Source organism: Cygnus olor, chromosome 22, assembly GCF_009769625.2.
Source record: "Cygnus olor isolate bCygOlo1 chromosome 22, bCygOlo1.pri.v2, whole genome shotgun sequence".
Taxonomy (NCBI): domain Eukaryota; kingdom Metazoa; phylum Chordata; class Aves; order Anseriformes; family Anatidae; genus Cygnus; species Cygnus olor.
The window spans coordinates 4,275,368-4,302,500 of record NC_049190.1 but is presented as its reverse complement, the minus strand read 5'-3'; the positions used below and the strand labels follow the sequence as shown (position 1 = coordinate 4,302,500).

The following is a 27,133-nucleotide window of genomic DNA, read 5'->3' as shown; positions in this document are numbered from 1 at the left end:
CACTCACAGCTACAAATCTGGTAGAGAAGTAGCACCCTGACAGTTTACTGGACAAGTTAGAAGTTGATAGTAACGCTCCGTCATCCTCCCCCTTACTAGGGAATGAGACCTTTTCTTACATGTCTTGCCTATTCATGGTATTTACTCTCAGTACACAAAACACTGTTACCTCCTATGGATAGTCAGTGCCCCCTGGGGGGAAATAGAATAGATTTGTGGCCAGTGGTCAAGCTTGAGACTTACCTCGTGTTTCAGAAGAGTGTTTTGCAGTGAGAGATCTGGAGGATTTCAGTGTTCGCACCCTGTATGATAAGCTGGAGGATCAGAATTTACACCTGGCGTCTCAGCTGGCAAAACACAGGATGGATGTGCTGGTGTTTTACAACGGAATCAGCCAGCAGATTCAAGGTCTCATGGTCAGTGTGAAGAAACAATTGAGGGAAGGGGAGTCTTGGAACTGTGAAACTTGTGAGATGGATGGTTCCCCTGAAGTGGGGAATGATAGGTCTTACTCCCCACTGTACCCTATTTTAATTTTATTGTACACTGATTTTTTATTGTACCCTAGCATAAAATAGTTTGTGCTAATCTCTATTTTGATATGAGAGCAAGAAAGTGAAATGAATGGATTGTGAGGCTTGCAAAGTAAAATACTACTTTGTTGTAAACAGGACATAGTGCAAGCACTGGACTCTGGAGGCCGGAAAATCTTTGCCAAGCAAAGGATTTGTGGGCATAAACCTGCAGAGAGCAGCTGGGCAGCAGTGAGCGTTGAACCATGTGATGAGCACTGTAGCAGCAACTTCCAAGCAGTAGGGCACACAGGTGAGAGAAAGGGCAGAGCAAGAGAGAAGTGGAGCGGGAAGGAAGAAACAGTGTAATGGTTAAAAAAAGGCATGTCTCGTATGGATGAGCTTGTGTCTTCCAGTGTTGTTGTAATTCTTGAAGAGTTGACAGCCTGTTGACAGAATACAGGTCTGTCAGCTTAGGCATGGGTGAGCACAGAGTTACAGCACCTCCCAGAAGTCCAAGCCTAATGAGTATGGCAGTGTCTGGTCATCTTCTTAGGAGGCATCTTGAAGCCATCGGGGGAAAGTTTCAGAGAAAGGTTCCTGCTCTTGTTTTTGCTCTGGTGATGACAACTTGACAGATGGTTCTGTTGAAGTCCAATTTAATTGCTTATTGGATTCTGTTAGGTGCACCGTGGCAAGAGGCAACAGAGTTAATGAAAGCTCTGGAAATCCTGCTTAGGAGAGCTCAGCGCAAGAATATCTCTGTGAAACAAGAGATGGAGCAGCAGGTCCAAGGACAGGATGCGCTGGCAGTTGTACCCTCACTGGGCAGCCTCGCCAGTGAAAGTAAAGCAGAAGTAGGGGAAGGGCAGGTGAGTTGCAGGTGTCTGTTGCAGGGCCATCTCTCACCTTTCTGCTGTTTTTTTCCACCTGCCCATTTCTTTAACTCTTGGGCCCTCTTTTATCCCACAGGATCTTGAGCTGCTTCAGCAATGTGAGCTTTTCCGTAGAAAAGGTGCTCTTTTCAGCTTCCCTGGACATGACGAACATGGTGAGTATGCCAGTTGACAAAGGTCACAATAGAAGGCTGACTCAGTGAAGCCCAGGTTAAGAGAGGATCTGTATTTTGCTAACAGAGCAAATGTATAATTACCTTTCCCCATTTATGCTATTTTTACTCGCACATAATTCTTTTCATTGAGGTGGATAACTGGAAAGTTCTTCAGTTAGTAAAGCTGCTTCTGTCCCCTCTGTTCCTCAAAAAGAGGGAACCTAAGAATCTTTCATCCCCATAGAGCCCTTTATACCTCTAGATTAAGCAACCACCTGGAGGGAAGAGATTGAGCGTCACTATGCTAATTAAGTGTTAATATGAGGAGGTCAGGAAAATTCTACACCGTAAGTTCTGTGACCCTCACAGCTTCCAGACAGGCATTCTCTCTGCTGAATGAAGTATTCCTGTGGCAGCATGTTTATTGCAGTCATCCAGCCATGAAGAGCTTCTTCTAGCTTCAGGTGTTATAAGTGTCCCCCTGTTTTTAGATCCCCAGCTGGCTTACCTGACTGAGCTGGAGGTGGAAGGCCTGATAGCAGCTTCTCCCCTTGCCACGACTCTGTGTGAGATCAAGCAAGCTTTGGTGAAGCTGCAACAACCTTTAGACCTTCGTAATCCAGGTAACAAAGCTTAGTCTGTATTGCAGCTTCTGTTTCCCTATAGGAGATAGAATATAAGATTATAAGACTGGGTGGAAAGAAGTCTCTCATCCTTGCTGTCTTGGTAAAGCATTTGCACACAAAAATGTGTGCTGTTGAGCTGCCGGTCATTAGAAGGAAGTCACCAGAAGACTGATAAGCCAAACAAAGTGCTTGAATAATTCACATGTGTAGACTGGAAAGGCCAGCTTGCCTGGCATTTGGCATCAGGGAGTTCTAAATCCTTCTGTAAGCAGAAGGAGAGGAAGTTCCAAGTGGCAGGCCAGGTTTCCTCTGCCAGTCTTTTCAAACAACTCCCAAGTAGTTACTGGCATGTTTAGGGGGCTGGGCTACCAGTGCAATCTCAGACAGTGTTGTGATGGAAAAGAAACTGTGGCTTTGGAGTCTTGCACAGGGCATGGCACGGGGCTGCGGCACAGTGAGCAGACAGCAGGGAAGGAGTGAATAAGAGGTGGCAGACAGCTGCCATGTGCAAGAGGACAAGATGGAGCATTCAGCTGGCTTAATATGTACCGCTACAGCTGTTTTCCTCCTTTTCAGAGAAATGTTTAAGTGACAGTTCCTCAGAAGATATGAGGAGTGCCCTCATCCCCACAGACTTGGCTAGTTTGTCACCTCATCAGTTTGTGGTGTATCGCTTTGGCTGTGCAGTGGTGCGCCTGTTAATCGGGGCCTGCTCATGCCCTGCTTTCATACTTGCACTGGCTCACTCAGTTCCTGCCCGAAGTCCAGGCCAAGAGCTTCTCCCAAGCCCTGGGGACTGCTACTATGACGCCACCACGAAGTACCTCTATGTACGGGCAGTGAGGCTGGAAGATGCAGGGGAATTTACTGCTATCCTGCTGAACGCTGTGGCATGGATCACAGCAGGTACAGGTGTGATGAGGAGTGTGTAGCCTGTGGGAGAGGCAGCGTCTGGTCTTCACATTGGTTCTGCATGTGGGAAATGACACCTTGTGTTGAGATACATAGGTAAATAGGGGGGTCCTGTTCCCAAAAGCAGGCAGGATTTTATGAAACCTAGGAGCATCAGTTTGTTTTTTGGGTTTTTGGTTTTTTGTGTGTGTGTGTGTCAAAAAACTTCTGTGTCGTGGATAAGGGATATACTTGTACATCTTAAGTGTGGAAGAACAGGAAGAAGAATTGCCTCTTTGATGTTCTGACTTAAAACAGTCTTGATGTCAACAGATATGTCCTATTCCTTTTCCTTTGCTTTAGGTTGTCCCTCAACTGGTATCGGTCATTCCTGCTTTCTGATGGAGCTCAACAGAGCTATCATGGCTCTTGCCAATGCCTTTTTCCAGCATTCATGGGGGATAGCAGAGAAGGTAAATGTGGTGATTTCGTCTAATGGCAGCAACTATCTAGCTTGCAAATCTGGAAGCCAGGAGGCAGAAGCAGTATAAAATGATTTGATTTTTTAGGAGCTGGGGGATTTTCTGGCTGAGCCTGAGCATGATCTTTGGCTTTGTCTAGAATTTTTGGTATTACCCTGATTTTATTTGCAGTCAGGAGTCTGAGTTTCTTTGAGATACACTTTTCCAACATGCAAGAAAGAAGCATAAGAAAGCTAGAATTCTTTTTAATGAGAAGAGGCATCTTGTGATTAGGTGTTATTGGGCAGGAATATTTTCTCCATTGTGTAAGGCAGATTTCTACTGCATGTTTTTTCCCACTTCTACATCTATTGCATTTAGGGATGTTAACATTAAATAGACATTCATAATATGAAGCAAGGAGTGGAAAGTTTCTTTAGGTGTACAGAGTTTAACGCCTCCTTGAAAGGGGATTCTTCAGGACTGCTTGTGAACATCTAGTTCCGTAAAGAATTAAGATCTATAGTTACAGCTAGATCTCAGCTTGGCAGGATAGTTGATAACCAGAAATTCTTCACTGGAAAGTAACCAGTTTTTGTCAGTTTTACTAACTAAATAGGTTGCAAAACTTACTGGATCATGGTTGGGGTAAAATCATCTCTGGAATTGTGATGTTCTATGCAATATTTGGGTGTTTGTTTGTTTGTTTTTTTAATCTCCAACTTCAGGATTCTTCAGGAGGTTGCTTAGCTGTTCCTTTTGACCCTCAGACAGTGCTCAAAGAAATTGTCAGCATCAGAGTATCACCACTCCCATGTGTCAAGGAAAAAGCCCCAGAAAAGAGGTAAAACACATCAACAGATTGCTGCCAGAGAAATAAAAGTATTCATACTATGTAGAATGATTTACTTTGTCTTTCTAGACAGTGGATATATTACTCTTCCATTTTGGGTGGCAACACATTGTTTCTATCAAAGTTTGTGCTTCCCAACATCCTGTTTTTTCTGCTCATGATCTGGAGTCCTGAATCAGCTTTGCTGTAGTGGTACAGATTCAGGATTCCATTATGAAGACCAATTTCATCATCTGGCTTTTAAGCTGTAGGAAAGTCATTGACCAGTGCCTCAGTTTCCTTTTTTGAAAACCTGTTTCTACGTTTTTTAACCCAGGAATGGGTTAAACAGTGAAACAGACATCGGGGTTTCTGAATTGGTGTCTTTATTGTGAATATGAGCAGGACAGAAAGAGAATGGCATAACAACTTACTTTGGGAACTAAAGTCTTTTATCATAAATAGAAAAGACAGCTATTCTAATGAAAAGTCAGCTTTAAATCTCTCATTTAATAGCAGAAGTCATATGCTACTAGAGAGAGAGAAAAATATTTGATGGAAACGTTTTCATATGTTCTAATACAAATTGCTTCGTATTCTGCTGCAAAACTATTACTGCAGCTGACACTTTTCTCCTTCCAAATGCTGGATTCAGTTCTGGTCAGTTACCTGCAATCATTTGTTTCAAGTATTCTTCAGGCATATAACTGAGGCAGAGAAATCCCTTTTGCTAATCATAGAATCATTAAATGGTTTGGGTTGGAAAGGATCTTTAAAGATCTAGTCCAACTCCCCTGCCAGGAGCAGGAATGCCTCATACCAGATGAGGTTTCACAAAGCCCTGTGCAACCTCATCTTGAACGCTTCTTATTTGGGCAACCTGTTCCAGTGCCTAATCAGCCTTGTGGTAAGAAATATCTTTCTAATATCAAATCTGAATCTAGCCTCTTTCAATTTGGAACCATTACCCCTTGTCCTATCCCTACAGAATGTGGCAAAAAGTCTTTCACTGTCTAATCTACCAGACTTACTTGGAGATATAGGATGAGACAGTTCACAGTGCTATCCTGTATGTTTGCCTGCCTGCCTGCCTTCCTTCCTTCATTCATTCTTTCCATCCTTCTGAAAAGAAATAGATAAAATATGGGCTGTACTTCTGTGATTCCTTCTGGAAATTCCTGTCATGTTTATTTCCCAATTAGGGTGTCTAGTCTGGAAAAGTACCAGGCCCTTAAGCTGCAAGTGGAGACCCAGGACAGGATGGAAAGTTCTCAGAAAAATGACTACAACTGGATGTTAGATTCCTCTGCTGTTAAGGTCAGTCATTCATTTTACTAGTTTTTCTCTTACAATCATCCATCAACGTCTCTAAAACTTTCCCTGATATTTTGAGTGTGCAGGGAAAAAAAAAAAATTCTCTAGTGTTTAGGAAGTTAAGAATTTGTTTTCTCTTTTAACTCTCACCCTATGCACAATGATGATAGTCATCAAAGGTCTCAAATTATGTATATTGATTTAATACAGACAGTCTTTAATACAGAGAGTCGGTTCAGAGAGTCTTAATTTCAGAAAAGTATGAAGTCCTTATGCTCTAGAAATTAAGTATGAACACCTCAACTTTTTAGTAATTTTTTGACAATCTTGTTCAACCTCAATCTGACAGACACATTACATCGACTGGCCAATGTCTGCAAAACAACAGCATCACCTCTGCATTTCTCTCTTGCTACAACTCCTGCTAAGAATTTGCGTTCAGTGAGACATCTCTTTTACTTGCAGTTATGACATGACCTGTATCCTCTGAATTGGCATGCCTGTCCCCAAGAGTGACTGACCCCTGCTAGAAGATGCTGCCATCGTAGAATGTGTGTTTGTTGTTTTCCATGAAGGTATTTTGTGTTCTCTAGCTGAAGGTTGTGAAACTGGAGGAGAGGCTGGATGAGCTAAATGAGGAGTTTTTTGAACTGACAGTACGGGCCTTGAGCATGCAGGAAGACTGGGAATCGTTGGAGGAGGAGCTGAGAATGCAGGAAGAGTCATTTATGGTATGAATCATCTTTTGCTGTTTAGTCTTTAACCAGCCATAGAGCAGTGGCCACAGCAGCTCATCTTTACATAGGCACATGCCCTTGTGATTCAGCTTCATTGCATTGCAGAGGTGAAGGCAGGTGAAAAAGGCACACCAGAAAACACGTGCTTATGCCAATCAGTTGCATTCCAATCTGAACCTCCGTAAGCTCCAGTATCTTTATTTCGGAGTATTAGACAATGGAAGAGATTCTTTCTTCACTTAAACTTAAAGATTTTCTTTTCATGTAATTGGTTCTGTCAGGCAATGTCCCCTTACTTAAAGTTTTTTTGCAAGATAAGTAGCATACCTCACTCCTCACGTATTCCATGTCCTTACGGTGTAAGTATCAAGCTGAGCTCAGTCCACAGCTCTGGTTTCAAGCTAACGAGTGAGAAGCAACAGCTTGAATTAAATGCTGTGCTTCATTGACAGAACCTGGGACTCAGGCCTCCTGTGTTCTCTTCTCATCTCCATGCGTGATACTGGATAAGTCCTGTAAATTCCTTGTTCATTAGTCTCTCCATTTATTTTTCAAAAGCCTACAGTAAGCTACAGTGATAAGCAGATTCCTTGAGTCATACGAAGAGTGACACAGCCTATCCTTAAGCTATGTAGTGGAAAGCAGAGGTGCTGAGAATTCAAACACTGTGTAGAATAACATGATATTGAATGAAATTACAGTTTTTAAGAGAAAGCTGTGGAGAACAGCCATTCAGGTACAAGTCCTTTTATTTTTCTTGTGTCTTTTGGTCTCCCAGCAGGTACTTGCAAAAACTCAGGGGTTTTGTTTCTTATGAACTCGTTTGTTAGAGCTTTTTGGTTCATCACAAAAGATTCAGGCGAAACCATTGCAATATAGCCAAGTTCTGTGATCTTAGGGAGCAATTTTCCTGCAAGAGAATAAGAAGCCTCTTCCTTTTCATGTATACCTGTTTCTAGCAGTAAATAAACAAAGAATTAAAATAAGCTGGATGTCTTGTGCACTGAATATTTTCCTCCAGCTGTTGCTGAATTTTTAGACTGCGATGCCTAGAGCTTGAAATTATTATTGGTGTGGCTTTGATGTAATAAGGCGTGGGTTGTTTGCAGTATTTTGAAATTCAGATACAGTGGGCTCTGCAAAGGTCAGAATGTGCAATGAGTGTGCCCTACAGAGTTCACTACATGCTCTTGAGTAACTGCGTCAGCATATAGTGCTGGCAGTAGATCCTGTCCCGGACCTGTCCACTGAGTGAGGTGGCCTCGGTGGTGGCTTAGCCATCCCTTGATGCTGTCCACTGAATCTACACTCTGCTTTTGTTTTGATTTTCTGTAATAGACTGCAAGCAACAAACAAGCGTGGGGAGCTCAGCAATATTCAGAGCTGTTGGATTCTTGGGCCACAAAGAGGGATGAAGCCCTGCTGCTGGAAATAAGGAAGAACTGCGTTGCTCAGAGAATTGAAGAGATGGAAGCAGAACTGTTTTATCTTCAGCAAAGTAAACTAGGCACCAGCCCATTTCCTTGAGGAACTTAGCTCATAAGGCAATAGCTAAAGGCAGATTATGGGAGCATGTTTGAATCTGTGGACAGAGTGCTTTATCAGAAGTATCGTGATAGATACATACGTAGTTAGAGATGCACTCGGTCAAATATGTCATGGATAATCCATATTCTGTTTTCTTTAATTGGTTGAAGTACATTCACACTTACCCTCAGTCATCAATAATTTTCTGGGCTTGAGAGGAAAGCTGAAGTTCTTAACGTTGTTTACTAATTTCAGAGTTTTCATTGCTAAGTCAGTAAAGCAGAAAAGATGTGAGGCCTTGGGTCACCCCCTCTTACCAGTGCATTCTGTACTGCCTTTTCACCTCTGATATCAAGGATAGTTGTGAGGATCTTTTAGGTACAGTTCAGACCAATACTTCAAAGCCTTGCCCAGCATTTCTACGCTGCCTGTGCATGTTTTCAATAGAATCGTATTGATCAGTAAGATCTGCTGGCAGAGACCTTGAAGGCCTTTAGAGGTGTGATGTTTGGGCAAAGAGTACACTTAAATATTTCCCTGTAGTAGAGAGTGCAGCAATCTGTGTGTCTGCTGGTGTCCAATGCTCTGTGAGCTTGATCTTTAAATAGAATATATCTTTTCTACCATTTATATTCTTTTAGTCTGTCTTTATGATGCCAGGAGAGCCTGGCTGCAAAATGGGCTTTGTTTCTGAGGAGCAAGATTGGACTCAGCACACCTGCTGTCTCTTTCTGCACAGTATTCCTTAGCTCCAGGTGAAGTAGCATAACATAAACTTGCTCGTCTGTGAGCCAGCACAATGCCTTGGCAAACCACACTGGTAGGCTTCAGCCAACTGTTTTCAACAGCAAAGTCTGTTCTTTTTTCATTTCAGTGTTTACTGAATTGCTTATGTGTGAAGAGGTTTGTGAACCCACTCCTTCCTGGTTCCTAAACACAAACCTGTGCTTACTCATTCTGCCTTTGCATAACTGTAGAGGGTATTAAGAGGGTGAGACTTAAGTGCCTGGAAGCCAAGACAGAAGCTGTCAGCTTCAGTTCCATAAACTGGTGTCTCTCCTCGATCGAGAGGAACTGCCTGTTTTTTGCCCTTACCTACTCACTTTGGTGGTTCCACATTTTCTGAGCTTGCTCCCAGAAGCAAAAGCTCTGTTGTAGTTCCTTTGCACCTTGGGAGAATTTAGTTATTTGCTGACACTTTGAAGGGACTTTCAGAAAATGAGAGGATTTTAGGAAGCAAAATGTACCTACAGGCAACCACTACAAAACACCGTGATTGCCTTCTTCTGGGATATAGTAATGAAAAGGCTGTCATTGCTCTCCTAATTGCTTTCTTTTCAGGTTATCAGCAGATATAACAGTACTACATGGACATAAGTATCTTCAGTGACTGCTGTCTCTGTAACATCCACCGGAAAATACGGTACACAGGTGATAGAGTTATCTCTGTGTGCTGTGCTTCCAGCTGATACTTGTAAAAGGCATGTTGGAAGGCAGTAGCAAGTAAAATCTGACAATTTTTTCATTGCAACAGTTTTCCAATGAAAATAATTATTTTTATTCTAGATCAAAACAAAGATATGTATATAGAATTTTGCTGATTTTTTTTCTCCACTGTTGTTTTCTTAACAAGTACACTTCAGTTATAAGTAAATAATTTTGTGTTTCAAATTATTATTATATTTTTTTTCCACAAAATGAAAGAATATCAATGAAATGACCAGAATTTCACACAGCATTTTCTTTTCATGTTCTGTTGATGGTTACTGAAAGAAAGAACAAATATAAAGAGGAGTGGTGCGACCATTATTTTTGTTCTTCTTCTAAAGTATTTACTGTTGATAGCTCTTTTTCTAGTGTTCTCTGAAACCTTCTGGAAGTCAAGCTTGTCTGGAGTAGCTCTGAAGTCCCCTTACGTTTGGAAGGCTGCTGTTTCCCTGAGACTGCTGATAAGACTGACCAAGTCCAGGGTGACTTAATTTGGAATTCGAAGAAGGATCACAGGGCTGTTGGTTTTCCTTCGGTTGTTTTGACTTATGCCTCTCTTAACAGAAAATGAAAGGCCCTTTTCAGCATTCAGGGTAAAGTTTAGCTTCTCATGGAGAGCACTAAACATGGCTGTGAGTGTGAAAAGGGAGGTATGGTGAGTTCCCTGACCAGGAACCTCTCCAGCTTACAGCTGTGTGTGGCTCTGAAGCAACACCTGCTGAAACTGGGTGGTTTCTGCTGCTTTTGTCTTCCAGTGTGAAGCTTATCAAGCCTCCTAGTGGGTTAACAAAGCCAGACAACGTTCCAGTGTTGTGTGTCGCAGTTACTGAGGCCCACCTTGGCTGTGCTCATTATGTAGTTAATCCTTGCTTCTCATCCAGATAGAGCTCTATACAGTGCTTTCAAATGCTGTTGGAAGAAAAGGTCCAGTGAAAACAACTAATGAGAATGTCCATCCGAAGAAAATGTCCAATGAGGATTTCATTAGTATGTCAACGCAAATGAAATGCAGTACCGGTCCGGATCTGCTGGCAGAGTCTCTGCAGGTTTTCACACTCAGTGCTTAAGTACAGGCAGGTTAATTAAGCCTATTCAATTGCCAGCTACAAACATAACAATAATGAATATCCATTGAATTCTCCTAGACTGTAGCAGATGCAGGTTATTATGACCCAGCTTACCCCACAGCAAAAGAATTTTGTGCTGAACTATACAAACTAGTTTTTGCCTTGACTAAAAGCACAGGTTGTTTTAACTTGACTAACTGTTAGAGTGAAAGGCAGATAATTTGTTTTGAGGTGGTCCTGGATCATAGTCCTCAAGTAAAAGGCACCCAGACTCTGTGCTTTTTATCAGACGTGGATTATATCTGCATAGCTGAGACATGTCTTGAGTTAAATTGCATGGCCCTTAGTAACTTTCTGCCCTTGAACCCTGACCAGGACTTCTGTGTGTTGCAGGTGAAATTGAGTTGACAGATGAGAATGGCAAGGTGACGAATTTGGTCCAGAACCATTATACATCACAGTTCCTAAGTGAGAGAGAGTTTTGTGTACTACTCAGAGTTACATGTATGTAAATCTGCTAATCTCTGTATTGCAGATGCTATTATTTTCCTTTGCAGCTGAAGAGATACCACACACACAAATGAAGGCTGAAAGTTAAAGGGAATTTTTCATTTTGGATTCCCTGGCTAAGCCTGTGAGCATCCTTAACTCCAGTCAGAGATAATAGAACCTAATGATCTTGAACACTTACTGAAGACAAGGCTAAGATACCAGAAATTGGACATCTGAAATTAAGTTGCTTTTTAAAATGGTCCAGTGGAAGCTAGGATTGCCTCCCTGTAGGACAGAGGTTTCCTTACAACCTCGGTTTTGACCTCCAAGAAATTATTTTTTTTTTAAGTTTCTGGTTTTATGCCATGCTTCTATCCCTAACAGGACATGAAGGTTCTCAAGAAGCTGTGTTTATGCCACTGTTGAAAGATCACAGCATTGTCACTCCAAAGTTCCCATGTTGGTGGCCTAAGGTAGGTGTTTCTGTAATGTTGTTCTCAAACCTGAGAGGAGAAAGTATTGTGTCAGCTGTGTTCCTCAGGAAGGAATAAAAGCCTGAGGTAAAGAAGAATGCTTTAAATTTATGGTCAAAATGAGAAGTCTTTTCAGAAGTAAAAAACAAACAAAAAACTACAGCTAACTAGAAAAGAAAATGCTTGTTAATAGCTTTTCATTGTGAGGTACTGAAATCATAGATGACTTGGTGTGTGCCGTAGAAGTACCAGAATGGCATTTGATCTTTTCTTAACAGCTTCTTTTTCTCTTCTCTCTGGAGCTAAATTGGGAAAGTGGAAAGATTTGAAAGTGTCACCTACTGACTGAAAACTAGAAAATGTGGCAAGCAAACAATCTTGCTTTTGGAAGTTCCATCCACAGAAGGTAAGCCTCTGGCCTGAATGAGATTCAATACTTAGGCTGAAATACTAAATGCCTCTTTCCTATCAGAAAGAAGTCTCACTGAGCTAGTTCATCAGTTTGAAGCCAGGAACGTGCTTAATGACTTTGCCAAATGAAGCCTTGGTTCTTGCAGACACAGGGTGAATCGTAGAAATTGGCAGATGGACAGCTGCAGCCCCAGGTGGCTGCTTTCAGGGTCAGTCTTGTAATTGATTCATCTTTAACTTAGTTTTATTTCTGAAGTTGTTGAAGTATTCAATTAACGTGTCCTTAGTAGTCTCCTCTAAACTTTTACCTAACCAACTTTGTAAATAACTTTATAACTCCTCATATGGATCATATCTCCATGGGATGGACCCTGTCCCATCCGTAGTGTACTGTAATCCTGCTGATTTGCTGTGCTGAGTACTTCTTCATACCCTGCACAATGAGAAACATACTAAACCTGCATATAATATTTAAGATAATCTTGTAAAAGTAATAGATAAACCTTTCTTCTTCAAGGCTCCTCTTAAAAAAAGGCTGTAAAATCTAATCAGTCAAAACATAACTTCCCTGTATAAAACACCCAGTGATACATTGATCTCAGAATAAAGATAAGTTTGCAAACAATTTTAAAGTTGCAACACTTGATTTTGTGCAAATCTTTTGTTGCTGAAAATTCTTCAATTTAAACAAAAAGATCTCCAAAATGTATTTTTAACAGTGACCCCTAAATAAGAAAAGGGCTGTTGGGACTTTCCTGTAAGGTTCCCTACATGCTGATGTTTGTACACTGAATTCACCTGCGTCTGTGTGAGTACTATATAACAGTCTTGGATATATTTAATTATTTGCGTCATGGAAAAAGTAGTATCTATATTTTCCACAAGGAACACATGGTCAAGGAAAGATCACAGTCAGACAGCAATTAAAATGCCTTTGTAAGTAAAACAGCCCTCTGCCATTAAATCCGAAGGGGAAATATGTGGTCCTGGACATACTATATTCCTCTGATATAAATCCCTTCAGTATAGCCACTGTTCTATATGTTATTTGTTCTGCCATATGTTAATGCATACTTTGAATCCATCTCTTTTCTATTAGATTGGCAGAAATGCTAAGACATGCTGTGATGATACAGGAAGAATCACTGCAGATCATGTTGCTGACTTGCTGCATTGTTGATGGCGATTGCCAAAGGCATGAAGCAATGGAGCTGCAAAGGCAGATTGTACTGATATTAGGGAAGTGCAAAACTAGTGTGTGCTCTGGGGTTTTGGAGATCTAAAATTTGTTGGGACACAGCATTTTTGTAAGGTAGCATTGGAGATAGCAATTACTTCAGTGGGATGTTTCTCTGTTTTTTCTTGAACATACAGAATTCAGTCTTAAAAGAAACCTGGCAAAACAAAAATGAGATCAAGGCAGTAGTTATCCAGGGTAGCTTTTCCTTGGAAAGAAAACAGATAACCCTGGAAAAGTAGCATGTAGACCTAGCTAACTTCATTAATAAAGCAGGATAAAATGTTTTTTTCAAGTAGGCCAGGTATCCAGCCCAGTCATTAGAAAAACTGGAAGAAGCTTGAAGTGAGGAAGCAGAAACTGGGTTTTCCTTTTTGCCTGTTCCTGACCAGCAGTATTAGACCCTGAAGAAGTGAAACCATGAAAATACACTCATATCTACCAAAAGCAACAGGCATTAATTCCCAGTCTCCCCCTCACCCATCTGTCAGCCGGTTAAGTTCTGACAAATCAAAGCCCAGAATAGCAGAAAAGATGCACTGTTCTCTGTGTGAAATCTGCTGCAGCCCATCACTCCTACACCTCTGAGCAACAAAGCAAACAGCACTGTATTTTGTAGTTCCAAAGCTATACAAAGTGTACACCTCTGGTATTCTTGTAAGAATACCACAGGCTAGGGAGAAAAGGTGCTAGTAGGCCTATTTCTTGGAGCAAATTTGCCAAACCAAACATAGATAAAGTGAAGAATGTGGCATTTAAAAAGCTGGTGGTTTCCAGGTACCCAGCTAAACTTCGCTAGAAGGCCATTGTGCGTAGGTCTGACAGGTTGCCCTTTGTTAACAGTGCCAGGGGAGGTATGAGCTGATACCTGGGTTGTGGTGAAAAAGAGAAGTCAACATGCTGTACGAATCAAAGGCCTCTTGTAACGCTGCATATTGAGGTCAGTCCCTTTATGGCAGGTGTAAGAAATAGCATTTTCAAGAGCAGCTTGTCTGAAGCACCCAGCTCTTTTGGATCCACAGGCTGAGCTTTACTGCAACATTAGTTGGCAAGAAGGGCGAATTACCGCAGTCCTAAGTGCAGACGCCGGCTAACAGCTTTCTGGAATAGTGTCGGATAATGTATATGCCTGCAAATGATACCAGGGGAGAGATCAGAGGAAAAAGTGGATATTCATGGTTTGGATTTACATCATGACACTTCTGAAGAAGCTAGAAATTCGAGCAATAAAAAGACAGGGTCCTCTCTTAATATATGCTCCTGTTAAGTTTAATTTACTCCACTTGCATGAAATTTTGAAATGTTTTGCTATAAATGAGGCCAGGACCTGTTTTTTTGTTGTTGTTTGTTTGTTTGTTTTTTTTCTCTGTCTTGTCAGAGAAGCCAGTTATTTTTTTCTCTTCAAGTAGAAAAAGTATGCTACACTAGGTAACCAGTCCTTCAACTCTCTCCTGGAGAATTGTTTTGAATTTAAGATGTTAAAGTTATTTGATCCGTGGTAAGTCCATCAGCAAATGTCTCCCATCAATGATTTACTACCCTAAACAGTTTTCCCGTAGCGTATTTACCTGTGTTTTGTAGGTCAGCAGTAACTAAGAATGAGGAAAACTTTTGTGGTGTTATAAATCCTTTGCTTACCTTGGCTTCTCCACCCTCTGTTAGCAAACTGCGCTTTCAAAATTCATAGCCAAGCTCAGAAAGGAAGTATTCATGCAGCAGAATTACTCCTGGTGAGTTTTATTCTTGCGTGATTTTTTCTTCCTGCTACATTCACCTTCTGGTCTGGGAGGGGATTTGAGAATTGGCTGTGTAGCTACTGGACTCAAGGAGAAACTCACCTTGTGGAAGAGGCTAATCTCAGCAGCAAGCAAGCTGGATCCAGCTGCAATCTGAACAGCGGGCTGTGCAGCCAAGCGGCTACTTACCCTTCGAGTTACTATTCATACTTCATTGGGTGGTGCTAATGGTGTGGTGGGGGCAGCTCTCCTGCACCCCATTTGACCTGCCCTGGTGTGTACCCTATAAAGAAGGTTCAGTTACAGCTGGCCAGTTGGGAACTGGGAGGAGATTTGTGCTAGGAACATTCTGTCTGTTCAGGATATAATGAACTTTCCTCCAAAGTAGCTCATGCCTGGCTATTCCAGACAAAAGTAGAGAGTAATTCAAGTCCAATCTAGCACAGCTGACTTGGACCCCCTGGGAATTAAAAACAAAATTCTGTTCGTCCGCAAAAAGGAGAAGAGACTGGTTCTAGCTAGGGCTGTGCTGCTTCCAACATGGCAAAGTAATGGAGAGAGTTAGGATGGGGAAAGCCCTATAGTTCCTCAGACTGAGGTGGATGCCTGAAATGCAAATGCAGTAAAAGAGCATTGAGTTTCTGACTTGCATATGTAAATGGGGAAGGTGCCACAAATAGCTTCTTTCTCCAGGTCTGCTGGTAACTATGAATGATTTGGGGTAAATCTGTTAATGTTTATGCTTTGGGAGCCTACGAACCTCAGTGGAAAATTGGACCAGAGGTTGTTCAGATTAAAAGCATACATAGGTCTGTGCTCTCATTTCTCTGCATCTGGTGTTTAGTGACAGCATTACATCAGGTTGCTTTTCCAGTCTTGGAGGAATTCAGGACTCTGATTGTAGAAAACGCTTGGACTTCCTCAGATGAAAGGCCTTGCACAGAGTCGTACTGTAAGTTAGAAACCTCCATACCAGCACATCTACTGAACAGTTTTTTGTGTGACAATAGGGTAACTTTCAGAACTAATACCAAGGCTGGGTTTGAGCCCTTTTGACAGGTACCTTATGTATGTACCAGGAAGAAACAGATTTATTTTTCTGGTATAAAATCCCTATGTAGTCTTCATTTATTGTCTGTTACACTCCCATGGGAAATTACATTTGACAGGTACTTTATCATTAAGCCATGCTTTTGGGGTGACTTTTTTTTTTTTTTTAAATCTGCATAGGGGAAAAAGGAGGTCTTCATGAGTAGTAGATTTGGTTTACTAGGAACAGTAAAGATGAAGACTTTTTTGAAGCTCCAAGGCTTTGAATAATATTCAAGGAAAGTTACTAAATTGTTCCAATTTAGGAACTAGCACCACGAGTCTGGAATAATCTAACCTGGCACTGTCTGTTTTGGGTTGTCTCAGTATTCCCATTTAAAATAATAACCTGACTCTTCTGCTAGCACTCTTTGTGGCCAAGGGACTTGCCAAAAGCTTTTGCTGTGTACAAGTTGTTTTGTGCAAAATGGGTACAAAGCCTATTGCAGAATACTGAAATTCTCCAATGGAATGTGTTCTACTGATCTCACCTTATTTCAGAGGGGGATCTAAATGAAAATATGACATCAAGGTGCTGGCCTAACTCGAGTGTGTCCCTTCATATGAATTTGCCACCCAGTCTGTGCCTTTGCTTTGTTGAAGTGGGTGTGTGTTAACAAGAAACTTGTCAAGAGTTGATTGCCTGTTCCCTCGCAAGCTATAGTGCAGGAGCTCTCTGCTCAGGCATGATGTAGGTCTGGCCACCTGACTCTGGTTTTGATTGAGTCGGGCTGGTGTGATTTTCAAAGGTTTTATTTGTGATCTTTGTGATCTGTTGTCATGTACCTCTTGGGCTAGTTTGCCATTGCTTTGGCTCTTGCCCTTGCTCATGTCTGCATGGTCTAGCCATTACATTTCTTGTCTTCATAAGGCAGGACTTACAGATCTAAATTGTCCTCTCACAAACCAGCCTTTCCTTTTTTCTTTCATATTTTTTTTTCTTCTTATCTTTTGTTTTCTTTTTTTTTATTCCTTTTTTCATTGTATCTTTTTTCTTCTGTTTCCTTTTCTCTTTTTTTTCTTTCTGTAAGATAGTAGAATGCTGCAGAGAATTAGCACTGTGGGCATCTTCAAAAATAGCTGCATATGTATTTTTCTTCCTCTGTCGCATAATTTCAGTGCATCTCTATGGCTGCCTCCTCCTCCCAGCCTTCCTGCAGGCAAGTAGGAGAACCAAGCTCAAAACAAGCAGTTGCAAAGCACTGCTGTGAGTGGTATCTGAACTTTAACCCTCCTTTCCCGACTCTCTGGCACCACGTTTACCCTCAGGAGAAACACAGGTAGCTTCTTCAGGCTGTTGGGCTTTCTCCATTGGGGGAATTTCCTACACTTTGTTGTGTGAATCTTACCTACTCTCTTACTCAACATATTATTTTGCTTTTTATTTGCGCAGAAATTCTGATGCACTGCTGACCTGTTTCACAAAGTCCATCCATTCAGCACACTTCTGCATTCTTCCCTCTGTCCTTCCTTCCAGGCCTTATTGATACTCTGCGAAGTGCTTTTCTACGCTCTGTTTAGGATTCATAGATCAGGACTGTTCCTGCTTAAGTGTGCACTCTTGATTTGCAGACCATTCAGACTGCCAGGGAGATCGTTGAGATGTTGACTTAATGTCTGGAAAACAGGCCTAAAGATGAGGCAAGATATGCCAGGAAGTCTACCATAAGTAAGTTTATTTGCATGATAAATGTACCATTCGTGGGATTTTTATCAGCAGTGAACCCTTCTGAGAAGTTATTTAAGAATAACTCAGTTCTATCCTTCCTTCCTGTCAGTTCTTTCGTTTGCATCCATCTCTCCTTAATTCCCTTCACTTTCCATGTCTACATATTTCTCTCCGTTGTTCTGTATTTTTCTAATCCACTTCTGTTTTTCAGCTTCTTTTTGGAATAATCTTACTGAGTAATCCTTTCTGGCCTTTAAAATCTATGAATCATTAGCACCAGTTTGTGATAAATTTACTGATTCTCCATATTCTCTCCCTAAGACTGTAGGAGGTGAACAGTTAAGTGTCACAGACTTACTTGAGCCATTTTACTTCATTTACTTCCCTGCTCAGTACACACGGTCTTTGTGTCTGTCAGCTGTAGCTGTGAACAATTCTTTGCTGCTCAAACCTCACCTCTTCTGACTCAGCCTGCGTGACATGGAGGGACCAGAGAGATGTCAGAGCCTGGGGCGGCTGTGGTACACAAGGGTGAGAAACTGCTGGTACCAGCAGAGAAGAGAGAGCACTATTTACCTGTGCATGCAGACAGTCTCTCCTTCCCTGCTGGTACCAGCGCATTCTCCTTACTCAGGTTCGGGCTGGTACCAGCATTTTTTATTTATTTATTTTTTTCTCATTTGGTCCAGAGTGAGGTATTTTTCTCCATAGTTAAAACACCAGCTTTTACAGCTCAGGGATGCCTGGTAGTGAAAGCCTTTTAAAATATATTTCTTTGAACTATCTTCATTCTGTTCCTGTCCCCTTTGCTTCAGAAAGGCCAGAAGGGACAGTAACAGGCAGTCTCAGGTGTGCTGTTTACCAGTGTATTATCGAGACCAGCCAGTCTCACATAATGCAGACTTAACAAATATATATAGGCAAAAGAGAAGAGCAAGTGAGAGATTCTTGAGGAAAAGAGAGAAGTTGCTCATCTAGATAATTAGTTCTTGTTTGGAAGTGTATTTTCCTGTCAGACAGGGTCTATTCTAGGTGTTGATGTCTTTTCACAAAGATGAGATATTGCGTATTTTCTTCCTATTGAATCTCCTAGTAGCCTGGTCCTGTAAACCCTTAGCTCAATGCAGATGTACTCATTCAAGATTTTCAAAATTGTGCTGTGTATTTTCTTGCCACCAAACTGCAGATCTGTGACAGATCTTGATAGTTTTGGAGTAATTGTCTCCTTGAATTAATAAAAATGGCATACATTGATGTGTCATGTGAGGGGGAACAGATATTCCAGAGGGATGTGGCCCTGTAAGCATTAATGCTACCTGCAGAAGAAAGTCGCAAGTTTCTGAGTATATAAAACAAACTGAGCTACTGATCTGAACAGGGCCGGCAGCAGAGATTATTGCAGCAGTATAGGAAGCAACATGTGTAGGCATCAACTGGAAGAAGCCCAGTCTAGGTCAGTGAAGCAGTCTTAGAGGGCTTCAGACCTGGCAAACTGACAGTATAGGAATTTGTGCTTAAGAGGCTAGTCCTGTACAGAACAATGTGGTTTTTCTTGTAGTTTCTCAGTTGCACAGCCCCAAATGTTGTCTGTTTTCCAGTTTTACAAGAGTAGTGGCTGGAGAAGTATGGAGACTATGTAGGGCTGGAACGATGGGACAAAACAAAAGTGCCATATGACGGAAGAATTCGTATGTTGGAAAAATAAATAATGCAGTCATTTGCAATATTTTTATTGTCATGATAGTTTCAGGTTAGGGCATTTCTTGCCTGCTGACAGAAGGTGACTGATAAAGTACCGTTTACTTTTCACATTGAGATTGGAATGAGATTGGGCTGAATTTTATGAATCTCTAGTGGGGTTACACTACAATGTACAAAAAGAGACAGTGCAGACTTTCTTGGGGTGAAATTTGGAGGAACAGAGTTCTAGTAATAGTTGTGTTCTATTAGAAGCTTCAAGACTATGCTATTTGCATCATATTTATTATAAAATTACTGTTTTTCTTTCTGCTTAATAAAGGACCAGTGAAGTTGGAACAGACCTTGAATAGCATGGCTTTGTTGGCTTCCAAGGGAGAGATTTTACAGTAGCCAAAACCCACTTCATTCAACAGAGAAATCTGCCACCGATTTTGCTGTTTTTCATCTGTTCTACCTGTTCTACACCCAAGTGCCTGTCTTTTGTCCTCAGGAAGACTTACAGTGTCTTACAGTGTTCATCTTAAAAGCTCCTGGTAACACAGAAAAGCTTCTACTTTAAGTCTGTGTGTCTTGCTGATGCACATACACTGGCTTTGTGCTTACAGACAGCTTCAGTAGGGATGTCTGCCTGCAGGGCACCTAAGACAGCCCCTGCAGAACTGGAGGCTGCGTTTGCTTATTGCTCATCTTAGCAGCATTTCCAAATCTTGCTGTGTTTTTACTGCTGATAGGGAATGGGCTTCAGTGTACAGCTGCTTCCTTCCAGGAAGTACTTTGTTCTTGCCAGATATAAAAACGCCTTTCTTCCTTCAGTTAATAACCTGGAGTATAAATACTGACAAACATCTGTTCCAAAGTGTATTTATTTAGGAAAACATGTCATTGAGAAAGCTTCTGCAAGGTGTGCAGGAGCATGTGGGTGCCCCCGTGGCAAGCAGAACAGCCCTGAGGGGCAGTGAGCACAGCAGTGTGGAGCCCTGCAGTGTCTGTGGACACACTGCCTCACACTGTACCTCTGTGTAGGCGAGGAGTATTGATCATGCTGCTGAGGTTTTGCTTTTTTGGCTGCGAGTGCTGTAAATGCTCAGGCAGCACTTGGAGAGGTGGGGGGTGACCGGTGGCAGAGCCTGTCTGTGGTGAGCTGAGGCTGCACTTCACCTCAGCATGGTCTTGGTGACAGACCGGCTGCATCTGTGGCTCCTGTGAGCTTGTAATCCATGAATGCAGGGAAAAATAAAATGTGAGTTGCCTTTACTAATGACCAACACAAACTGTCTGCCCTTCCACACCTCTGCTGGGCCTGGAGAGGGTGTGTGGCCACCAGCCAGCCGCCTGTGGCGCTCCCGAGGTCAGGATGGTTTCCCTGGAAGAGCTGCGGCTTGGCCAGGCTCTTCTGGTGGCTCCCCCTCAGAAATACTTGGAGGTGAGGGCCCTTACTGTTCTTAACCCTTCAAAAGGAGGCTGAGGGGAGAACTCTGCCAATTTTTTGCAGATACGGTCTCTGCAAATACCTGAAAGGAGTTTGCAGCAAGGAGGGTGCCAGTCTCCTTTCTGTGGTGACAAGTGATAGAACGTGAGGCAATGGCCTCAAGTTGCTCCAGGGTAGGTTTAGATTTGATATTAGGAAGAATTTCTTCACAGAAAGGGTGGCTGGAAAAGACCCATAGGATCATAATACTGAGCATTAGCTAAAATAAGACCTTACAGATGGGTTTATATCCATTTTAGTAGATTTCCCTGCCTTTAGAAGGGGTTAGTTCTCTCAGTCCCCTTTAAAATGAATGCGGGACTACAGGTAATCAGCATTTGTGGAAGTCATGACAGACCAGGCCAGAACTGTGGGGCTTTCCTTTCTAAACAACACATGCCACTCGTACACTATAAAGACCTTAAAACAGGCAGGATGGGCTTCAGTTACTTCACCTGATGTACGCTTTGCTGTACTAGGTCATGCTTTCGGCCTTGCTTGCTAAAAATGAGACTTTTCTTTCAGTTGGTTCTCAGCTGAGTGCCGTCTACATGCCCCCTGGCTACATAGGATGCTAACAAACACTGTACTTTACCCTTTTTATTTGTTCCTATCTAATGAATGCTGCATTTTTGGAACTAACAATGATTGCTTTGGACCAAATTGACTGCCTAAATAAGGCAGCAATTACTACTGTTTTTTTTCCAAAGTGGCTCTCTGAAGTCCTGGGGACTTTGACCCTTATGACCATGTAATTGTTAAGCTAGCAGAGGTAAGGGCTGAACTTTCAAGGGAAGCAGTAACACAGAGTTAGGAAGTCTGGTCTTTGGATTTGCCTCCTTGGCAAAGGCATGACCTGCAGTTGTTTGAAGTCAAAGTGCCTGTCTCCATGGGACTCTGACTCATATTTCTGATATGTAGAAACCCCTCTCTGTAGCAGAACTGTTGCAAGTTTAGACCATTTCTTTTTCTAGGAAATAAACATTCAGAGATTTACAGATCCACATCATTAATATCATCAGCAGAGTTTGGTATCAGTGGATTTGCTTTACTTGGGGATCACCTGGCAATTGCTTTTTTATTAAAATTTGTTAAGGTTTTGGAAAATAATCCTTGTCTGAAACAGGAACTGTGGCCCTCAAGTTGAGACTGTTTAAAGGCATTAGGATAATCTTTTATCGCAAAAGTACAGAGTCTGAGTGCTGGAAATGAGATTTTCCTGCAACAGATCAGATATTTAACGTCAGCAGGTAATGCTTTAGAAAAAGAGGGAAATAGCTGTCTATGCAGAATATCATGCCAACATCTTCAGACAGTGGAGAAAGAGATACAGTTGATATATAACCAACGGCAGAGCCCCAGAACTTCCTTATAAAAGGCTGTGGTCTGGTTAACCCTAGCTCCAGTGCTTTCACTCGGCCTATTGGCATGTATTGAGTAGTTAGGAATTACTGTTTTGTTTGTGATATATAATCAGCTGCTGAAGGTCTTATTATTGTTTTTCAAGAAAAAGAGCAATGCATTCTGTCACTTGTTTTGGATTTTTGCTTATATTTTTTCTATTAAACACTTCATTGAAAGTATGCATCCAGTTCCAAAAATCTGTAAGATCAAAGGAAAGTAGTCTTTTAGTCTGTTCAGAAAGCATCAGTTCTGTTGCAATTCATTTTCCAATGAAAGGAGCATTAGTTAAAAAACAGTGGTATTTCAGAGTAGGTTGTTAGAGAAAAGACACAGTTCTGAAGTGAATAACTGGGTTTCTTGCTGCTTTGCTATACAGGTCTGCTAGAAAATTCATGTTCATCCTTAAATACAACATACCGTGCTGCTATGAAAGATCTGGTGGGCATTCTGCTTGAAATTTGCAATAATTTTGCAGCATCGAGCCAGCTAAAGTTGATTCCAGTTGAGCTTTGTTTCCTAAATAGCATGGTTAGTAATGTGAGCATGTAAATGATGCCAAATGAGCCTTTAAGATAGCATCTTACAGGGAACAAATGGTAGCTCATGTTGCTGAATGGTAGCTCACATTGCTGTAGTGGTTATGGTTCATCCAGCAAATCTGTAAGGTAGCCAGTGCTGGGGGTAAATACCTTTGCAACTAGCACTTTTGTGTTTGTTTTTCATTTATGGACTCAAATATTGCACCTGCAACTTAAAACTCTTCTGTCAGCTTAAAAATAAACTTCACAATGTGAAGTCATAGGAAATTCAATTACTGTCTGAGCAAGAAATTGACTGTCATTATGAATGCAAACAACATTGTGTTTTCTGGTGCTGTTACCTGGAAGTCAGATGGATTGAGTGATTATGGAGTGTGTAGGGCTGCCAGAAAATATCTGCTCCCAGGGGATCTTTCACACTGGTGGGTCTGGGCTCGTTAGTCATTCACTGCAAAATAATGTTTTGGAAAGAGTTGGTGAAGTGATCTGGTTAAAGCAAGTGTAATAAGGCATGACTTTGGAGATGGCGTTTTTCCTCTGAAAACCTCTGGTATCAGAAGAAATTAATGCAGCCAGCTTAACGTCATCTTGAGTGTTTTTGGCAGAGCATGGGATTGGAACAAGACATCGGTGTTGCTGTAAATCAAGAGGCCCCGGGTTGTGTAGTGCTAAAGACATTTCTGAGACTTATGTCAAGGCACAAGAGTGGCATCATAATCATACTCAATGAGTGTGGTGTGGACTCGCTTCTTGTGGTTTAGATATGCGTTCACAGTAATTTACTTTGATGCATCACAGATCTCCAGTAAGGCCCCTGAGAATGTGTTACCCTGATGGGAAGCTAATCCTGAGTTCTTTGTGTGGTAGTGCTCTGGCAATAATCTATTGAATTACATGGTTAAACAGACAGTGAATGGGGTGTGTGTATCCAGCATCATTGTGATCATTTCTATTTTCAGTAAGTGTTGACCCTGTAGTGAGAACAGCAGTTGTCTGCAAATGTTTGCAGGAAGAAGATTATTTTTGTGTTTTCCTTCCTCTTCTAGCAGAGATTGACATGGACCAGCAGCATTGTGGTGTCTGCTGAAGAGGTTCCTTGCTCTAGAGGTGGTGCTGCCAGGAAAGGTAATAAAAACAATTTCCACTGTATAATTTGGCTCTGTATTTTTGTTTAGAAATGTGAACCCTGCCTATGAGTTAATGGCAGGGAAGGCACTCTCTACACTGCAGCAATGCGAGTCTTCACTATATCCCTCCAGTCTTCAGTGAAATCTCAACACCACAAGCTCTCTCTCAAACAGTTCATCAGCTCTTGAATCATGTTATGTGGTTAAAAATGTATTATTGAGAATTCCTGGTTAGTAATATTTTGAAAGATGAGTGATCCTGCATGAGGTCTGCAGAATGGATTTACGGGGAAGGGAATGTTCTCTACATAAAGTAGTCACTAGAAAGGCTGCATACTATACTCAGATATTACGTGTCTCTCTGCTACTACTGCCAAAATCAGTTTTGCATTTGAGTATATAGGAAAATTTGGACCTGCTACACATAAGAACTTCATCTTTTACTCACTTAAAGCGGAAGGTGTAAGTATTATTATTTGTTATCGTTTTAAAATTTGCCTAACCCAAAATTTAGTGCTTATAACTGACCTGTTCAAAAGCCCTGTGTTCAGAAGTACAATACAAAATCCTACTGATTTTACTATAGTATGAAGTATTCTTATGAGTAAAAATTTTCAGCAACATACTAACAGGGCCAAGACACAGACCTGAGGACAGACAAATTATTGCAATTTTCCTGCCTAAATAGCTCTTACACACTTTGTTGCACAGCAGTTTTTGTTGTCCTTAAATTCTCTCTCTCATGTGCTGAGGAGTAGCACTTTACCTTAGGGCAACTCTCCGTTTTCATCTGGCTGCCTCTTGACCAGAAGGCAGGAATTGTCTAGTGACATAACATGAAAAAGGGGAAAGGTGTCAGGGTTTTTTGGAGGTGGGAGGAGGGGGAGATGGTGAGAGCTAGTTTAAACTAGAGAAAACTGTGCAAAGTTGTTGTTGTTACAAGGGAGGTAAAGGAAAACTGTGAATTTCTATGTAATCAGTGGGGACATCTGACCTGTCTAGTCTGGCTTAGGCTGGAGCAAGAAAGCACAGTTTTGTGTTAAAGAAAGATTTCTCGGTTTATGAGGTAATAACTTAACTTTTGCATGCTTGCAACATAGGTGTAGCCAGAAAAGAAACAGCCTGCTTGAAGGTGTAACTTCCATTTCAAAATCTTCTCCTCTGCTTTGCATATCTCTGAGTTATTGCTACTTACTTGACTGAGGGAGAACAATGCCTGTTCATGTTGAAGCTGCAGAGCTGGTAAAGGAATTTATAAGTAAGGACTGAGTGGAGAAATTGCATTTTCTTTCTGCTTTAGTAGTTAGCATAGAATTATTTATCATGGCTCATGGCAATGGTTTCTGCACGTTTTCTAATCCCGAGAAGATAATTATGGTGTAGTATGCATGCAGTGGTAAGAAACCTATGTAAGGTTAAAAGATCCTTGTGATAAAGGCTCTGCGAGACTAAACAAAAAAGCAGTATGTAGACCTGAACAGGAAAGTAAACTATCTTCCTTACCAGTTACTAATATGAAGACTCTTTCAGCTCAGTTTTTCAGTTCCTGGATCGCAGTGTGAGTATTCTGCCCAGATTTGCAATTTAACTTGAATGTCTGTAACATTTTTGATATGGGAGCAGTTAGAACCTGAAGATGCCATGCTATAGCGAACATCTTTAACCTGCTCATGATTTGGATGCAAAATAAGTAAAACAATAAATAATGCAGCAGTAAGTATAAGAATTGATGGGTGGCATAGCTATTGCCTTTTAGAAACCCATTATGAGATTGAAGGGAGGATTCCTCTGTACCTGTTTGATTAACGTCAATGCAGCTGCATTGTACCACCTTTTTTGCACTTCTTGTTAATAGTCAACTTTGGTGGGTACAGTAACATCCTCTGGGTTAAATGAGGCCTTTGTTTGAGGATAGTTCCATGTTCACTTGCAACAGACACTACAGCCTCACACCTTACTGTCAGTGGAGGATGGTTGTACTGGACGGAGAGGTCCTACCTGCTGTTTACTGCACATGCTGTTATGCAACGGCCTGTGTTGTCCAACGCGGTAATTCCCAGACTTACTCGTTCTAACAAGCATTATGCATGCCAGTAAGCGAATGTAGGATTCATTCTTTCCACACCTATGGCATGTTTGTCCATTTTGCCTTAGTGTTTTGGTGGTCTTATGTAATACTGGAAAGTCTCTTTGATTTAGAAAAAGTGAATCATTCTTCAGGTGTTCATGGGCTTTGCCTTTCTTGGATCCCTTTTTGGCTATTCATCTTCTGATTTCATAACTTGTCTTTTTGGTTGCTTGGCTATTTGCACTGTCTGTTTAGGCATCAATATAGTAAAACAGATTGCTAAGTACATCTTGTCCTCTCAAAGAAAATGTTGGTGTGCTGGAGTCACAGGCAGACGAAGTATGGAAGACGTGTTAGGTTGTATACTGCCCTTAGCCTTTGGAAGAGGACTTTGAACTAAAGCAATGTTGGAAATGCAAAGAAACATTTGCTGGTGCCTCTTGTTAGAAGTAGAAATGATCCTATAGGTAGGAGAGCAGGCTGTTTCAGAATCGTTTGCTGGGTTTTGAGGGTTTTGCTGTAGACCATAAGCTGCTTTTTTTTTGCTGTTTCTGATGTTCTAGATGGCTTTTTTTCCCCCTAAAATGGTTATTCATGTGGGAAATGAGATGCCACAATTCGTCCCCACTCACTTTAGCACCGAGGGAAGCATGGAGACACACGTTTGCTAGTTCTACAGGTATTACCATGACAGAATTCTTCTACTCTTCTGCCAAAAGCATATGCTAATACTAAAAATGGATATATTGCATCATCTTCTAAGTTTTCCTTTCAAACCTCTCTTTATTATTTTTTGTTCCATTGCTGTTGAGTTTTTTTCCAGCTTGCATTACTTGTTTCCTCCTGGTTTCTTTGGCTTTTCTTCAAGCCAGTGGCATCCATGTATCAAACTTCCCTCTGACACTGGACGGATATATTTATCAGACCAAGACTGAATGGTTTGTGATAATGCAAGGGAAGAATGTCTGTAGAAAAACAATGAAGAACATGGATTAGCATCCGGTGTTGCAGTGCTTCTGCTGTCATTTGGCCTTGAAATTGAAAAATTCCTCTCCTGCAGCTCTGTGGTTTTGTCAGTCTCTTTTGCTGTGTTGTGAGATTCTGATTAACAGAATCTTCCCTGTATCCCATATGCCTCAGTCTCCCACATCACATTGTTTCTGTTTTGAAGGAGCTGCAGTGATGCTTGTCTATCTGTTGATCTATTTGACTT

At 41.4% G+C, this 27,133-nt stretch overlaps 1 protein-coding gene and 1 long non-coding RNA gene across 4 annotated transcripts in view; both read left to right on the top strand.

Moving 5' to 3' along the window:
• The window catches only part of LOC121058632 (zonadhesin-like), a 66,803-nt gene extending 57,275 nt beyond the window's left edge, over window positions 1-9,528 (top strand). Inside the window, exons 35-46 of one of the 2 annotated variants that reach the window (XM_040534460.1) lie at window positions 256-416; window positions 672-825; window positions 1,197-1,384; window positions 1,485-1,563; window positions 2,055-2,186; window positions 2,766-3,095; window positions 3,444-3,553; window positions 4,270-4,385; window positions 5,576-5,690; window positions 6,281-6,418; window positions 7,763-7,922; window positions 9,293-9,528. In XM_040534460.1, coding sequence (XP_040390394.1) covers window positions 256-416; window positions 672-825; window positions 1,197-1,384; window positions 1,485-1,563; window positions 2,055-2,186; window positions 2,766-3,095; window positions 3,444-3,553; window positions 4,270-4,385; window positions 5,576-5,690; window positions 6,281-6,418; window positions 7,763-7,922; window positions 9,293-9,309 — 1,700 coding nt within the window. In that variant the 3' untranslated portion in view covers window positions 9,310-9,528. The other variant, XM_040534459.1, reaches the window with a different exon arrangement.
• A 1,376-nt stretch (window positions 9,529-10,904) lies between these two features.
• The window catches only part of LOC121058701, a 51,855-nt gene continuing 35,626 nt past the window's right edge, over window positions 10,905-27,133 (top strand). Inside the window, exons 1-4 of one of the 2 annotated variants that reach the window (XR_005814306.1) lie at window positions 10,905-11,010; window positions 11,383-11,471; window positions 11,774-11,877; window positions 23,775-23,850. This is a non-coding gene — a long non-coding RNA (uncharacterized LOC121058701). Of the gene's footprint in view, window positions 11,011-11,382; window positions 11,472-11,773; window positions 11,878-23,771; window positions 23,851-27,133 lie in introns of both variants that reach the window. The other variant, XR_005814305.1, reaches the window with a different exon arrangement.